General features: G+C 41.0%; 1 protein-coding gene across 1 annotated transcript in view; it reads left to right on the top strand.

Annotated features, from left to right (window-relative positions):
• Positions 1-14,866, top strand: part of LOC141779829 (CUB and sushi domain-containing protein 3-like) — a 269,514-nt gene that overhangs the window by 28,642 nt on the left and 226,006 nt on the right. Inside the window, exon 3 of the mRNA XM_074654862.1 lies at positions 13,657-13,829. Within this exon, the coding sequence (XP_074510963.1) occupies positions 13,657-13,829 (173 nt within the window). The remainder of the gene's footprint in view (positions 1-13,656; positions 13,830-14,866) is intronic.

The raw sequence follows: 14,866 nt of genomic DNA, 5'->3' as shown, positions 1-14,866 counted from the left end.
TTATTAACATCCTTACTTCAGTGAAAAGCCATATATAGAAGGTGATAACTGTAATCGTGTTCTGCTCATTATCTCCTGTTTCACTTGTTTGTCCCCGTAATGCCGGTGGTCAGTGATGATGGCTAAAGGCGGAACAAAACATGCGCTAGTGAAGTGTGCAATGCTGTGTGAGCTGGATATACTTTAGTTAGTAAACAGTATTATAAAGATTTTGGCTAAAATGTAATTGTAAAGACATTAGATATGCAATTCATGGCTATTTATCCCCCCCGGAGCACTGAGCTGTTTGTTTACTGAGATGTCGGTTCGTCTGCGGTAGATAGAGGCTGCGATATGCAGTCAGAGAGAACTCAACAGAGCTGTTGTCAGGGAGGTGGCGGTGCACAGTCAGCGTGTTGAGGAGAATGTATGATTGTCATGTGCAGGATCTACTAATGATTTATAATCAGACTAGAAAAATAAATATGCAAATGTTAAAGTCCCAGCTCAGAGCTACAGTTGGTAACTGTAATGAAAATAACTTTGAGTCCTATTTGCTCAAACTGTCCCGATATCGTCCTGACGGTATATATATATCGTCCTGACAGTATGTATGAGAGATAATCTGTGAAGAAATCAGTGAATTCTGATTAAACTGTCAAACTAGGCAGCACTGATCAAATATGAATCAAGATTCTGTAACGGTAACTCCTATCTCTCTCCTCAGATGTTCTCAGAAGTATATTTTAGTGTAGCTTTACACCCCCGGCCTGGTTTGGCGTCGCGGCTGGTTTGATCATATCACGGGATGGTCTCTAGTTTTCACTGTTATTGTGTGTGACCGTGTTAGACCATGGAAATAAATCATTATCATGGAATTTGAGTCAATTTACTGTTTTAAAAGAAAACATGAAACGTTATGTTCAAAGACAAATTAAGCAGTAAAGCAATCTCTGCGGTCTGCATGGGGACGCACGTCGTGTGTGTGTGTAATGTTTCACTGGAAGCCTGTCAGTCCATTGAGGGATAACACAGCACCCAGTACGTTACAGATCCAGTCCCAGGTGAGCAGGTCACAGCAGCACGTCGTGGCTCCGCCGTCGGTCCGTCCAGCTCAGACAGCCGGCTGCAGCAGCAGAACCGAGCTCTCCGTCTCCATCCGCTCCCCTGCCACTACTAGCTCACTAGATAATTGATCACGGAAGTCCTCGTTCTCTCGGACGGATACAAAAATTAAATTAAAAATCCTAAAATGGGTCGCCAAATATTCTTCAGCTGCTGATGATATATGGGCGGCCCGCCCAACTAAAGTCTGTGTGAGAAACACTGCTTATGTTTATAATCGCTTTTACATATACATTTAATGTGTTTAATAAAACAAACATTAGCACTGAAACATTGTTTTTTTATTGAGGAGGTAATTGTAGGCTGTAGCAGCTGAACAGGCTTTTGAAGCAGTGATTTAATGTGAAAGAAGGTTTTATTTAAAGTTGTTTCATATAGTTGTCTGATAGAATTTGTGCCGTGTAATGAAATGCTGATGTTATTTTTGCATAATGAAGATGTCTCTTCATGTTTCCTGTCACAGAAGGGGAATAAATAACAGCAAAAACAAAATAAACAAAGATATTGGCATCGGCCAAATAATTATTTAAACCGGTATCGGACCAGAGTTTAGCAGTCGGTGCATCCCTAAACTTTACGAAGCTCATAATGTTCAGTTCTTGGTGACATTGTCGGAACTGTAATTAAATGATATGTTCATTATTGAGGTCATAGTTAAAGGTGGTGGTGTATTTGACTGTGTTTTGATCGGCGTTTCTATTTTTAGTCCTTTCCATCTGCAGACATGAGGAGGCCAGAATATTAGAAATACCTCTCCATATATTGCTCTTAACTTTGAGTTAAATGCTCAAACTTGTATTTCAATTAATACCTCTGACAGAGTCATTACAGCATCGTTAAAGTAGACTTTATGGGAGGACAGTCGTATTGGATTGCTTCAGATTGCACAGGTGTACCTACTAAAGTGGACACTTGGTGTCTTGTCAACTAGCTTGTAAGAGCCGTTGCTGATTAGCTGTGTCAAATAAAGGGTTAATGGTTTGCAAAATAAGAAACCAGAGATAATATTTTGCTGCGACTTTTGAAATGTACATGGAACTAATCCTGCCATTCAGAGAGGAGGAGGAACAGCACAACTAATTCTTGCTAGGAGACAAGACAAAAGCATGGCTGAAATTCTGATGGGTTTTCTGCTGATCCGACCCGAACCTCTAAATAGCAACGTCCTTCTTTGTGTTGTAGTCACACTTTAGTTTTTCTCCAAGTGGTGGATTTCCTCACAATGTGCACTATGTTGTGTTGCTCCAGAAAATGATAATTCCATGACGCAGTGTTTGCTGTGCCTCTGGGGCCCTGAATGTACGCTAGAGGAACGCTGCTCTTACACAATTAATCCTCTCCAAAACAAAACTCACTCAAAAACCCAGCTTCCTTACCTTCCGTCTTCATACCTTCTGTTTAACTTTGTCAAGAAAGATGCAGCACAAACTTTCCCACCCTCTCTCTCTGCAACTTGTTCTGAAAGATGCTGATTTCCATACGGCAACACCTGAAGTTTATCTTCCCGTTTCTCCTTCCCGTCTCTGGATGTACGTTGATGTGTTGTTCGCTCGGGTGGATCGTCAGCTGGAATAAATAAGAAGGTGAACACAATGACGGGCGACCCTTTTCTTTTCCCCTTCCAGGGTAATTATAAATAGAAACCTTGATAGAGATTAAAGAGACCTTTAATTTATTAATGCTTTTAATTAATTAAGGCAGACATTCAGAAGGGAACACGACAAAAGCGACAATGAATTTTTAACATGAAAAAGAATCGACATCCCCGTGATGGACCTGATTAGTGCGTCTCCCCATTGATCTATGTATTCTCTTTGCTCTGTGAAGTTTGTTCTCATTCCCTCTCACTCGGTGCTGCTCTTACATTACGGATCATCCCTCGTGCCTGAGAATGGCTGGTTGAAGCACTCATTATTGTGCTGAGGGTGGTAGAGGAAAGGAGGTGGGTTAGTGTATTACAGCCTTTTATTCCAGTGTTGCCCTGCACAAAGAATGACCTCATTAAGGTGATCTCTTTGCTGCTGGCGTTATACAATTACTATGACAAGTGCATATTGAATGCTATGTTGATAAAGGCTAAGTTTTTGATTTGTTCGATTTGTTATTTGGCTACAGAGCAGTGTCTACTTGCTGCAGCTTGTAAAGAAGCGATCCCAACATCAAGGCCCTGAACTAAACCCTGAACTAAACACTGTAACCATGCATCGAAAACAAACTGGTCAAATGGGGTCTTTCTGGGTATTTGAAGTGAATTTGAAACTTGACTGGTGAATTGTGGACCTGCTAGTATATTTTAATATTCTAATATTGTTTTACATTATGATGTAATCTTATCCTATTGAGTTCTATAGCTCTTTTTGTCAACATTGGTGGAAATGTGCAGATTCTTACTTGCCTTCAATCTTAAATATTCTGCGTGAGTTATTGTATTTGGTGTCTGCAGTAGTTCACATATTGACCCTTTACTAAGTCCCGCCTCTCGAACGCAGACTGGCCAATCATATTGTAGCATCGGCCAGCTTCGACCAGGGTCTGACAACTATCCGGCTGTGCTCCATCGACTCTCATCCAATCGTTTCCTTTGTTTTCAGGCTGGTTTGGGGCGGGGCTTAGCGAAGGGTCAATTCTGAGGATTTGTAGTTTTTGTCCTCTTGAATGTCAAAAGCATCAACATCTTTTTTCTGATCGTCCTCCTTAAGCAGTTCTTCTAGTCAGAGTACTCTATTTGTATTGTTGTTTTAAGCAGCCACATGTTGAGCAGAAAGGTCATTAACTAGGTAGGACTAGTAATTATCCTTCTCTTTCAGCTTTGCTTTCAAAGTATGCCACTCACACTGTGTGGAGGTCTGCTCTCAGATCTGAACACAAATGTCAAATGTAGAAACGTACACAGCTTAGTTTCCAACTGGAGCTTTCAATTAACTTATTATTAAAGATGAGTGTAACCGCAGCCTAATTCTTGATCAATTGAAATGTAAACCACTGAAGGCTCTCGTACATGTCATATATTTAGAGCCATAATATGGGACAAAATCTCCTTTGCCATCAGCAAGTTACCAAATCCCACTGAAGCAATCAAGTCCACAGAATTCAAGTCAATTATAGAGTACTTTGCACATTTAGTTTGGATAAGTGAATTTTGAACTTGTGTTTTTAACAAGTGAAAACTCGTCATCCAAAACAAACCAGATTTGCCTAAGGTTTTCTTTTAAGTTAATAATTTTAAAGCTATTAAGTGTGCTGCTAAAATTGTAAAAGCATCTACAGAATCATTAGCCGTGTTTCCATTCAGATATTTTTATATGCATTTTGAAGTATCTTTTAGAAAAGCTGTATGAAAACGGCAATATTTGATAAAACTTCATTAATTGCGCAAAAAAGTTTTCTTCATGTGATTTTTGCACTCAGTCTACAACCCTCCGTTGTACTTCACGGTGGAGTGGCCAGCATAGGCATCATTACATGCATGAATCATAGCACTGGTTTATGTCCCCTTTCTTTTTTTATCTTCCTCCTCCTCTTCTGTCCATCCACCTATAAGCACACCCAATAAATACAAATTCACAACAAAATCTGACATATGTGTGGCACTGGACACTATTGTAGTGCTATCAGTTTTATAATGTTGATTTTAACATAGAGAACAGTGTAGAAATGTGCAGTGCAGAAAACGTGCAGCTGGCTCGTGTCAAATCAGATACTAAAGGAAGAAGTTTGTCGCCATGTAGAGAACAGAATCGGGGACAACCAATCCATGCAGAGTGGTTTATTACGGTGAGAGGATGAAGAATATAAATGAATATTGCATGCATGGAAAAGAATAATGTGACTTGTAAGGCATTTTGACATCATATCTATCTTCAGTCACAAGCAAATCATTAGTCATGATGGGTGAGGTAACTCCGTGACTCATTATGACTTGATAAAAATCACTGAGAGTAGCTTGAGGTTCTCGTGACATAAAAGCAGATTAATGGCTGAGCAGCGCTTCGTTATTTATCCGCTCCTACTTTGTCACCTCCAACCTGGATAACCTGAATCCAATCTTTAGTCTGTCTTCTTCTCTTCACACAAATATACCAGAACCACAATGCACATGGCGTGCACGTGCACGGAGAAGAGGATTAATTACCCTTTTGTCTGCACACCTGTGAACTAATTGCAATTTGAGTTGAAATGAGCTCGTTTTTTGCATTTGACACGCTGCCTATTCACGTCAGGGTAATTACTTAAAGATGCAGAATACTGTAGACAATGACAATGTGATTCTGTGCAAAACAAGTGGAGTGGCACAGTATGCACGGAGAGAAAGATATTCACTTTCTGACCACACACCGGGCGCTCTTCATCTTACATTTACCGTTGCAATTCAAGATTTTCATTCTACCCTCTTATTAGACAGAGAAGAGCCAAGGATGAATTAATTGATAGGATGATTTGACCTTTGTTACCGCAGTTATTAAAACGAAATGTCAGTGTCTGGGGCTGCTGTAATGAGTTAGGACATGTCAGTGCAAAATAAGTCTATTAATCATCCCCTGATGGTTTTTCCGTTGTTTTGAGTAGGCGGCTAGCAGGAAGGCCATTATTCACCTCAGTAAGTAACAGGCCTTATTTGACTCTGTTCCTTCCATTCAACTAAAGGAAGTGGTTCACTTTAATTGTTGCTTACTAGGTAAGATCAGTCAGAACACTGGAGGGCGTCTGTTTTTGTTCTTTGTTCTTCATTCTTCTATCCCAGGAGACACAAAGAGGTTAAGAGCAGTGTAGCAACGAGGAGAAGAAGGTGGGCCGAGGCAAACAAACGGTGAACCAGCAGGACGGGAAAAGGAAAAGTCACCGTGAATATGAGCAACCTCATGCAACGAGAAAGAGAGAAAGTGAGAGAGGGAGCTGGTTTGACAGAAAGAGAGAGTGCGACACAGAGGGAAAGACAGATGGAGGTGGAGAGACAGTGAGTCAGACAAATAGAGGTACATCATTCCCGTCTCTCTCTCCGCTCTCTCTCTACGGCACGCCACTACTGTGACACACTAATCAGATGGTGGGAATGTCTGACAGCTACCTTCAGGGCTGATGTAGTGTGTTCAGGTGGAAGGAAAGGCTGCATCTGTCCAGACAATCATTGGCACACCGTTCCCAGGCATACGCGGTCATTCTACGGCCACCGGTGTTGCTTTGATCCATAAACGGGAGGTGGGGGGGCGCCATATCTGTCAGACACCTGGCGTCTACTGGCATTTCTGGTTGACCTGGAGGAGTCCAATACAGACGCACACTTCTATTCGACTCACACTCGTAGCACTTGTTTTTGTTTTTGAACAGGCTTTCATCATTTTCATGCAAATAATTTGGTCCCAACTCTGTATGACCGCTAACGCACCAGCCTCCATCACCATCACAGGTCAAAACCAACAAGGTTGTTGACTGGCTACCAGGGTCTGTAAAATCACCTGGTGCCACCCGCCAAATCCAGGTAAATGGTTGGCAGTGGGGCAGGCAGGGAAAACGCTACGGACGGGAACAGAGGATCGGTTGTCGTTGAAACCCGTTTCCTAGTTATCCCATTCCTCGGCATCTCATGCCTCTGTGACTATCGACTCTTTTGTATTGATGCTTTCCGGTAGTTACGCATACACAGTGATGCATAAGCACACTGTATTGTGTTTCAGTTTGTTTGGGACTGGAGCCGTGGCGGAGAGGAAAAAAAGCCCTCACAAGCATGGTGCTACTAAACCTGAGGGGACGCACCCGATTTATACCTGATCATGCTTCACTGTGAACAACACATCTGTGTTGAACTCAACAGGAGGAGAGTTAGTAACGTTACCTGTTGTTAGAAACGTTACCTGTTGTTAGAAACGTTACCTGTTATTAGTAACGTTACCTGTTAGTAACGTTACCTGTTGTTAGAAACGTTACCTGTTGTTAGTAACGTTACCTGTTGTTAGTAACGTTACCTGTTAGTAACGTTACCTGTTAGTAACGTTACCTGTTGTTAGTAACGTTACCTGTTGTTAGTAACGTTACCTGTTGTTAGTAACGTTACCTGTTGTTAGTAACGTTACCTGTTGTTGGTAACGTTACCTGTTGTTAGAAACGTTACCTGTTGTTAGTAACGTTACCCGTTGTTAGTAACGTTACCCGTTATTAGTAACGTTACCTGTTGTTAGAAACGTTACCTGTTGTTAGTAACGTTACCCGTTATTAGTAACGTTACCCGTTGTTAGTAACGTTACCCGTTGTTAGTAACGTTACCCGTTGTTAGTAACGTTACCCGTTGTTAGTAACGTTACCCGTTGTTAGTAACGTTACCCGTTGTTAGTAACGTTACCCGTTGTTAGTAACGTTACCCGTTGTTAGTAACGTTACCTGTTGTTAGAAACGTTACCTGTTGTTAGTAACGTTACCTGTTGTTAGTAACGTTACCCGTTGTTAGAAACGTTACCTGTTGTTAGTAACGTTACCTGTTGTTAGTAACGTTACCTGTTGTTAGAAACGTTACCTGTTGTTAGTAACGTTACCTGTTGTTAGTAACGTTACCTGTTGTTAGAAACGTTACCTGTTGTTAGAAACGTTACCTGTTGTTAGAAACGTTACCTGTTGTTAGAAACGTTACAGCTAACAGCTAACGTTAACGGAGGTTCCATTGAGTTATATTATGGTGCATTCAAGTGCTGTTCACTAAAGATGAGTACTGGTTGAAGGTAAATTCTAACTTTATCATGATGTGTTCAAATGTAATCTTGTAAAATGTAGTTTTTGGTGAGAATCTTGATTAAATCCAGTTGTTTGTAGGTTAATATTAAATAGATAATAGAGTGAATTATGACTTAACTTTAACTTTAACTTTCCTAACAACAGCTCTAAACAGCTCATAATACATCATAACAATTACTGATGACAAGAGTTTTTTAATCAAAGGACATATTTAAATAAAAATACAATAATTTATTTCCTAATCACTTGAATTGTGTTTTAACACACATAACCACTATAGATAACAATAAGGAAGTCCAGAACCGTATACAGTACCCTCCCACACCCAAAAAATAGGGCTCCCCAGAAGCCACGCTGTAATTCAAACACTGTAATTTAACATGAATATAATGTACTTTATGTACAGTATATGGAACAGTGAATGACATCAGATCTAAAATGTTTTTCCTTCATTTAGAGCAGAGATTTCAGAAGTGGCAGATAAAACAATCCATCCTGTAGCTGCCACAGTGACAGGAAGTGATGCTAACATCAGACCCTGCTGGCTGTGAAGGGAACTGCACTATATTATCTCTGCTGTGGATGACCTTGTGTTTTGAATTTCTTCGTCACAAAATGTAGTACTTTAAAGTGTACTGTGAAGAACACTCCTCTGTACTGTAACGGAAATTCAATTAATATTCCGAGATGAGTCCTAATGAACGTTGAAATAAGGATCTCGAAGAGATGAAATGTCTTTGTTGTATTTTATTCTTGCAAGAAGAGGCACTGGTTATACAGAGTCACACAAAGTCTGCAGAAGAGTGCACTGCAGGAGATTATTACAATGTGACTATATAGAAATCTACAACAGGGACTGTGAGAAAAGGAGTTGTTTAACTCAAACAGTGTCCCAGTAAAAATTAACACTCAGTACTTTCCCACTACATGAGACGAAGAGCACACAGTAACTTTCCACTGTTGCATAAAGAGACATCATTACATACAATGTAATTTTCCATTACACTACTTAGCTTTTCACCTCATCATACAGTAGATGTAAGATATGCAGTTCCTATTTTATTTGCATTTAACCGTATTCATTGGATATAAAATAGAAGTTCTTTAAACTATCTTTTTCTTGTGTGCAAGTTCTCTCCCACCTTTTTAAAAAAGAAAGTTGAATATAACAGGTCCATGAATGGCGTGGATACAAAATGTATTTCTTGTCAATTCACACCATATTCCAGTAAACCAGCAAGGGCTTCTGCAGTGAGCTGGAATAAACTATAGATTAAGTGCTTGTCAGATTGCTTTAATATGTTTTAATAGCAAAGTGTCCTGGAGAGGTTATAGTTGCCACGACAAAGTTAAAAAAGTCTGTCCTTTTATTCAACTTTGACCTCTTATTGGTGAATGTTCATCTTGACTTTGATGCCTTAAACTGTCGTACTTTTACCGTCTCAAATGAAAATGAAAGTTCCCTAGTGAGTCTGGCCGACCTCCCGAAGTGAGATTAGAGCATAATCTGGTATTTAGGATGTCTTCTTTGTAGACTTTCAAATGGGAGTGTGATTTAGTTGCAGACTTGTGTCTGATATCTCACTCAACAGCTCCTTGTGTCTGAGGAGACAGCAAAGCCCCATAGTGTTTATTTGTTAATGACATTTTCCACCCGTTCACCCGATGCTCCCGTTGCCAAAGCAACAAGTGGCAGTGAATGCCAGATGATGGAGATCTCTTTGTCTGCTGTTTTGTTAAAGACCTACGTAGGTCACAAAGTGCTTCTTTGGGTCTAACAAACCAAAACACATTCTGAGGACTTCTTGAGAAAATGCCGTCTATATGTCGGCTGTTCTTTTTGTTTTTAGATTCATTTCAGAATGAGTGTTTCTTTTGCACGTTTTCCTGCCCGTGGTTTAAGTTGTTACTTGTTCAGGTTTTGTTTTCAGGTTTTAAATTATTCCCACATTCCCGTGACCCAAACTGAGACGCGACCTGTCTGAATCCGAAATAAGTCTTTCACCAACTGTGCCGAGACTGTCACCTCCTAATCCTTCTCACTGACAGCCTTAGAAAAGATGTCTTCCCTTCATGTAACGCCATGACATCCTCATTCCCTTGCTATTGCGTGCCATGATGACAACAGTGCAATCTAAGAAAGGATTTAGCCTGTTGAGACTTGGAACGTGGGTCGGAGGTTCAGTTTGGCAAAGCTAAGCTTTTTCTACGTCATTTCATCCACCTTGCTTGTGGTGATGAGAAAACATCTTTTCTTTATTTCAGATATCTTGGTGGTTGTGGGAGACTAAAGAAAATACCTATAGGCTTCAGCTCATCAGAACTAATTCTTCACATGACCCTGTACAGTATACAGTATACATACTGTATGCTGCTATATCACTGCATCTGTTTCTCTCCTCTTTGTGTCCCTCTGTATCCCATGTTGCCATAGCAGCACATCTTTCTCTTATCCTCCGTACACTCTGTCTACACAGGCAACGCTGCAACACAAAGTAAAGAGTTTGCTCAACTTGTTGATGAATGGACAAACATCAGTTTTCATTTGTCCCACTTGTTCAGTAACCGTTGCAGGTCAAGGCTTTTCAGTGTCATTGTGTAACTGCATTGCATTCGTCTTGATGGGTGGCATCGACCTTTTGTGCAAGCATGTACTCTGCAGCCGCTGATTATTCTGTGGTGTTCTGTTCTGCTCAGCCAATAATTAGCTCCCCCATGAATCCCCCCCGCCCCAGACCTGGGGTAAGGAGGGCTAATTTTAAGGACTACCCAGCTTGACATCAAACTGTGTTTCATTGGAAAGAGTTGTATTGAAAGAGAGAGACTGAGGGCTTGTTAATTGCAGACCACAGCAGCTAACATTGGGACTAGAGAGAAAGGCCGGGGTTACACACTCGTCTCCTCCATGAGACTTTAGTGAACAGAAGCACAGACCTGAAGTCAAATCAACCTCGTGTGTCCACACGTGACATCTTTATGTGACTGCAGCTATGTTTCCAGAACAAGGTTCTAATAATCCAGAGATATAAGAGGCACTGAGAATTCTGTGAGATATTTACTTTACATCTGTAGGTATGTGTTTCCTTCAGCTAGGGCTGCACAATTAATTCAATATTAATCACCATCACAATTTCTGGCTTCCCACAATTAAATGAACATGATTTCCTGTGATATTGACGTTAAAGATGTGCGTTCTGCTCATAGAAAACGCTGCAGCATATCAAATCAAGCACTTCCTAAACTAACAGCCAGCCACCAGCCGGAGATCGAGATACAACTGATTATTTAGCTCTTAATGTTGTTATTTTGCTCTCAAAGTGCACCAGATTGAAGCATTTCACTTTAAAGTGTAGCTAACAAAGAGGTAGGGTGAGTAGTCCTGTATTTCTTCATACTGCAATTTATACAGCAAGAATATTGCAATGTGTAGTTATAATTACTATAACTGTACTATATAATGTACTCATTTGTACATTAACAGGGATGTAGCAGTTTATTTTAATGTGAAAGTGCAATAAGAATATTTTGACGCTAAAATCAAAGAATAATCGTGAAATCAATATTGATCAAATTAATGGTGATTATCATTTTGGCCATAACGGTGCAGCCCTACCTATCCCATAGCTCTGCACTACGTCTACACTTAAAGGTCCCGTCAGGTTCATGCTTGTGTTTCTACTAGAACATGTTTACATGCTGTAATGTTAAAAAAAACTATTTTCCTCATCCTGTCTGTCTGAATATACCTGTATTCACCCTCCGTCTGAATATACCTGTATTCACCCTCTGTCTGAATATACCTGTATTCACCTGTCTGTCTGAATATACCTGTATTCACCCTCTGTCTGAATATACCTGTATTCACCCTCTGTCTTAATATACCTGTATTCACCTGTCTGTCTGAATATACCTGTATTCACCTGTCTGTCTGAATATACCTGTATTCACCCTCTGTCTTAATATACCTGTATTCACCTGTCTGTCTTAATATACCTGTATTCACCTGTCTGTCTGAATATACCTGTATTCACCTGTCTGTCTGTCTGTCTGTCTGTCTGAATATACCTGTATTCACCCTCTGTCTGAATATACCTGTATTCACCCTCTGTCTGAATATACCTGTATTCACCTGTCTGTCTGAAACGCTCCGTTTTAGCGCATTTCAACGGAATTGCAATGGAATTGTGTTGCTAGGCAACAGCTTGGGTCCATGTTTACTTCCTGTCAGCTGATGTCATTCACATACACTCCGTATATTGAGCGTTTTGATAGTTTAACAGTATTTATATATCACTTAAAGCTGCTTTATCATATAAAAGACCTGGAAATCACACTTTTTTCAATATGGGACCTTTAACAGAGTTTGTGGCCTGCAAGATGAATGACATTGCCTTTTGATATTTAGATTGTGGCCAGCTTGAATATTGCCTAACCAAACGTCATTGAAACATTAATAAGTAGAACCATAAAAAGTGACAAATTGTTTTAATGTGCTCCCGCTCTCTCGTGTGCTCGTTTAAGCACCCCAGCAAAGACTTTTCTTGTGATGCAAGACTTTTAATTTCACCATGATAGCATTCAGATTCAGTACACTTCTCCTGCGAGTGATTAAGCTTCTAACAAGGTCACATTTACACTTCTGTTTCCTTCATAAATGTATTCAGAATTGCATCATGTGGCAATTGACTTCTAGCAGTATGTTGGCATGCTGTGCAGTACCTGCGACAAAGGGTAATTATTTAGTGCAAGGCCCAGCACAGTTCACACTGCTGTAATTGGAAACTCTATTGGAGCTGTAAATACAGCACCCTCTTCTTCGCTGTCACTGGAGGAACTTCTGTTTTTCCACACTTGGCCCATTACAGACATTTTTCACCTGGCTTACTGTCAAGTAGAGGTTCAGTCACACAAACAGCCTCAACACTAGCAATGGAGAATAAGAAGAGGAAACTATAGAGAAGGTTTTGTTTCATGCACAAGTTATGTCCGTGCTGCACAGCCTGGCTTACAGCAGTGGGAGGTCGATAGAACATCAGCTACTGCTGCTGAGGAATGGTCAGCAACACATCTTGTTTACGACGTCGTGAAAGTAAATGGATTTGTTTGGATCTGCACCTAATTTGAAATGCAGTAATGAAGCAGTCTGTTACAATGCATCTGCCAGCTCTCAAACACCATCGAACAATAGGGAAGCTTCTCACTTGGGTTTTGATTGTATAGTACCCCGTATATTATTGGTGGACAAATTGCATCACAATTCTCAGAGCTGTTCTGTTTTATTAGACACAAAATGCTGCAGCGCCGAACTCACCAGCAGTGTGAGGTCTGAGGTCTTTGAACACTCATTACTTTTAGTGATAGTAACTTTGGTGTGCAGTTTCTTTCTGCATCATTGCATTTTAGTGCACACATCTCTGGACAGGAATTTATACATTTACGGTCAGCCTCTTCCCCTGGTGGCCGATCGGATTTAAATACCAACATGACAGATGTTTAACAAACCCAGACGGTGTTGGAGTTTCTGCCTCACAACATTTCAGCAGTGTTGGGAGAAAGCCTAAATGTTAATAGATGTCACTCAGCATCCATCGCTGGAGGTTGATTGCTCTTGAACTCGTGTGGTTTCACCATGTGAAGAATGTTACACAGTAATATTTATTTTAATGTGTGCAGGTTTTGTTGGACTGTCATCATATAGATTTAATTAACACATTTGTCTTGCATTTAATTAAACTACTGCATAATGTAATTCTTTTTTTATTAGCATATAAATGTGATTCATATAAATGAAGTCATCCATTCAGTACTGAGGTGTCTTTCTCTTATCTGCAGGTTAACAGGATTTACCATCCCTGCGCCTGTTACCAGTTCTGGCTCCATTTTTTCACTGAGGCTTACCAGTGACTTTGCAGTAAGCGCCCATGGATTTAAGGTCGTTTATGAAGGTAAGAAAAGCATCGTTTTCTGCTCTTTGACTTGTATTGACGTTAGAAATGGCCATTTGAATGGAAAATGAAAAATGTGGAGTTGAAGTCAGAGACAACAATCGGGACAGCTCTTCATAAACCGGCTCTTCATTTAGAGACAAATCCATCAGACGGGAGTCGTAAACACTATTTACTCTTAAGAGAGCGACGTGTGATCACACCTACCTCACCTGATCTCCTGGAGGACTTCCACTGTTGAGTTATGGAAGCATTAGGTACCTCAATTAAGCAAATTAATCTCATATTTTCCAAATCAACATCCCTACCCCCAAAGTCCTGAACCTTTTCTGCAATTCCAGAGGTGCGTCTGAAATTGCATGGCAGATGGCGATGGGAATTAGTTGAACTAATGGATGTAGCGAGTTATCTGTGGCGAAGCAGAGCTGAGTGCTGCAGGGAGCTGTCTAAATATGAACTATCCTTCTGTGACCATCTCGCTCACCCTGACGTTCCCCCCCCCCCCCTCTGCTCCTTCATGTGAACGCTCATCGCTCATCCATCTCTGGTCCTTTCTCTCTCTGTTCCTTCGTTATGATATTTGATGTCTTTTCTTCCCTACCTTTCCTTCCTCCTCCTGTCCGTGTGCTTCTTTAGCTTGTCTGTCCCTCCCTCCCTTCTACTCCCAATATCCTTCAGCTGTGTCTTCTTCCCTTAGCTTCTCCTGCACAAACCGGCTGACCCCGTCCTCCAGGCTTACTCCCCCTCCCTTCCATGATGCCCTTTTTCCATCCCTCTTTACCCCCTCCTCATCTCCCCACCTGCCCCAGACCTGGCCGGTCCAGGACCTCTCCCCTCTCCATCTGCCCGTTTGTGCTCTCCGTCTCCAGCTCTATTTCTCTCCCTCTCTTGTCTCCTTCTCTCTCTCTCTCTGTCTCTCTCTCTGTCTCTCTCTGTCTCTCTCTCTCTCTCCTTCTCTCTCTCTCTCTGTCTCTCTCTGTCTGTCTCTCTCTCTCTCTCTCTCTGTCTGTCTGTCTCTCTCTCTCTCTCTCTCTGTCTGTCTCTCCTCTCTCTCTCTCTCTGTCTGTCTCTCTCTCTCTGTCTCTCTCTCTCTCCTT

This window comes from Sebastes fasciatus, chromosome 12 (assembly GCF_043250625.1).
Source record: "Sebastes fasciatus isolate fSebFas1 chromosome 12, fSebFas1.pri, whole genome shotgun sequence".
Lineage (NCBI taxonomy): Eukaryota > Metazoa > Chordata > Actinopteri > Perciformes > Sebastidae > Sebastes > Sebastes fasciatus.
The sequence above is the reverse complement of the archived record's forward strand: the minus strand, read 5'-3'. Positions and strand labels throughout refer to the sequence as shown.